Consider the following 1,727-nt stretch of genomic DNA (forward strand, 5'->3'; position numbering starts at 1 on the left):
ATTTTGGTGTCGATCATTCGATTTCATCCTGGACACTACAGAAAATGGGCTAAAAGTGTTGAAAACCGGAATTTTCCTTTAATGCAGGAGGTGATAAGTCATCATATACAGGAAGTGATAAGTCATATAGATACAGGAAGTGCTCAGAAATCATGTTAATACAGATAGTGATCAAAAATCATGTTAATACAGGAAATTATCAGTCATCATATCGATACAGGAAGTGATCAGTCATATTAATACAGGAAGTGATCGGACATCATATTGACACAGGAAGTGAGCAGTTATCATATCAATACAGGAAGTGATCATTCTGAGGGAAGTCATCCTGATTCCCGAGGGATGAATGGTTAAGATGTGCTCTGATTTAGTAACAGACTTTAAATGCTGACCTGAAAGGACAGAGTTATTCCTCCCTGTGTTTCCTACTGAAAGGACACAGCATAATATTTGTGTTTCAGTCTCATTCAGACTCTGAGGGTCAATGATCCGTTTCACTCCAACATTACAGCCTCCTTCTGGCTGTTTTTTAGTTTTACCTGCTTTTTGGTTTTCCAGGTTCCTTATTGTTTAGTTTATTTTCGGTTTCCTCTGAATTAAATCAGTTCTCCAATCAAAGAAGAGCTGAATGGCTGCTGGGTGGATTCAGATCCGTCCTGAATGCTAGCCTGCACTGAAGCAGGTTAGCTGTGCAGACTACGTTACCATGGTGACCAGCCTCTCTGAGAAGGAGTCCAGCTTGGTGGTTAAACCTGAAGTTATCTGGCTAACCCAGTAATCCTGCTTCCTGGTTCAGGCCTCGGCTGATTAGATCATCTAGCAGGTTGAGGGGGCGGGGCTTATTAACTCTACCTGTTTCTGTCTCACAGGGTTTACCTGCAGTTCTCTCTGGACCACCTCCTCATCCTCAGCCCCTCTGTCTCCATGGTTACACACCTGAGGAGGAAGAGGCAGGAGTCAGGATGTGATGTCACACAGGCGACAGCAGCAAAGGAGGATGGTGCAGATGTAACCATGACAACGGTCCCTGAGGACGGGGCCTCCCAGGACTGTGTCTCCGTGGTGATTCAAGTGATGGCTAAGGGGGGCGTGGCCTGGAGGAACACAAGGACCATGACCAACAAGGAGGGGGCGGGGCTTGACCTAGGATTCTCAGCTACAGCTCTTCTGATTGGTCCAGCGGTCTGCTGGGGGCGGGACCCAAAGAACGAACCAATGATGCAGAGGGAGGTGGAGCCTCAGAGGAAAGAGGAGGTGAGAGTTAGGTCAGAAGGTTCCAGGTTGAGGCTGAATCCCAAACTGCTCCCTAACCACTAGGGACACTAGGGGTTAGTGTCCTAATATAGACCACGCCCAGCTGGAGGCGCCATGATTAAAAGGTGGAGGAGGTCAAACCTGAATGGGATGACGTCCACCTTTTAAAGGACAGAGAGAGCAGCTGTTGCTTTGGCAACAAAGTGACGCCCCATGTACTTGGCTGCTGCAGACGGGCTAATGTTAGCACTGGCCGCTGCAGACGGGTTAACCTTAGCCCTGACCGCTGCAGATGGGCTAACGTTAGCCCTGGTTGAGGCAGACGGGCTAACGTTAGCCCTGGCCGCTGCAGACGGGTTAACCTTAGCCCTGGCCGCTGCAGACAGGCTAACGTTAGCCCTGGCCGCTGCAGACGGGTTAACGTTAGCCCTGGCCGCTGCAGACGGGCTAACCTTAGCCCTGGCCGCTGCAGA

At 49.4% G+C, this 1,727-nt stretch overlaps 1 protein-coding gene across 1 annotated transcript in view; it reads left to right on the forward strand.

Annotated features, from left to right (window-relative positions):
• Positions 1–1,088, forward strand: part of LOC107105167 (CST complex subunit CTC1-like) — a 26,300-nt gene extending 25,212 nt beyond the window's left edge. Inside the window, exon 6 of the mRNA XM_015405282.1 lies at positions 870–1,088. Within this exon, the coding sequence (XP_015260768.1) occupies positions 870–940 (71 nt within the window). The 3' untranslated portion in view covers positions 941–1,088. The remainder of the gene's footprint in view (positions 1–869) is intronic.
• The last annotated feature ends 639 nt before the right edge of the window (positions 1,089–1,727 follow it).

This window comes from Cyprinodon variegatus, unplaced genomic scaffold (genome assembly GCF_000732505.1).
Source record: "Cyprinodon variegatus isolate N-32 unplaced genomic scaffold, C_variegatus-1.0 Scaffold2110, whole genome shotgun sequence".
Taxonomy (NCBI): domain Eukaryota; kingdom Metazoa; phylum Chordata; class Actinopteri; order Cyprinodontiformes; family Cyprinodontidae; genus Cyprinodon; species Cyprinodon variegatus.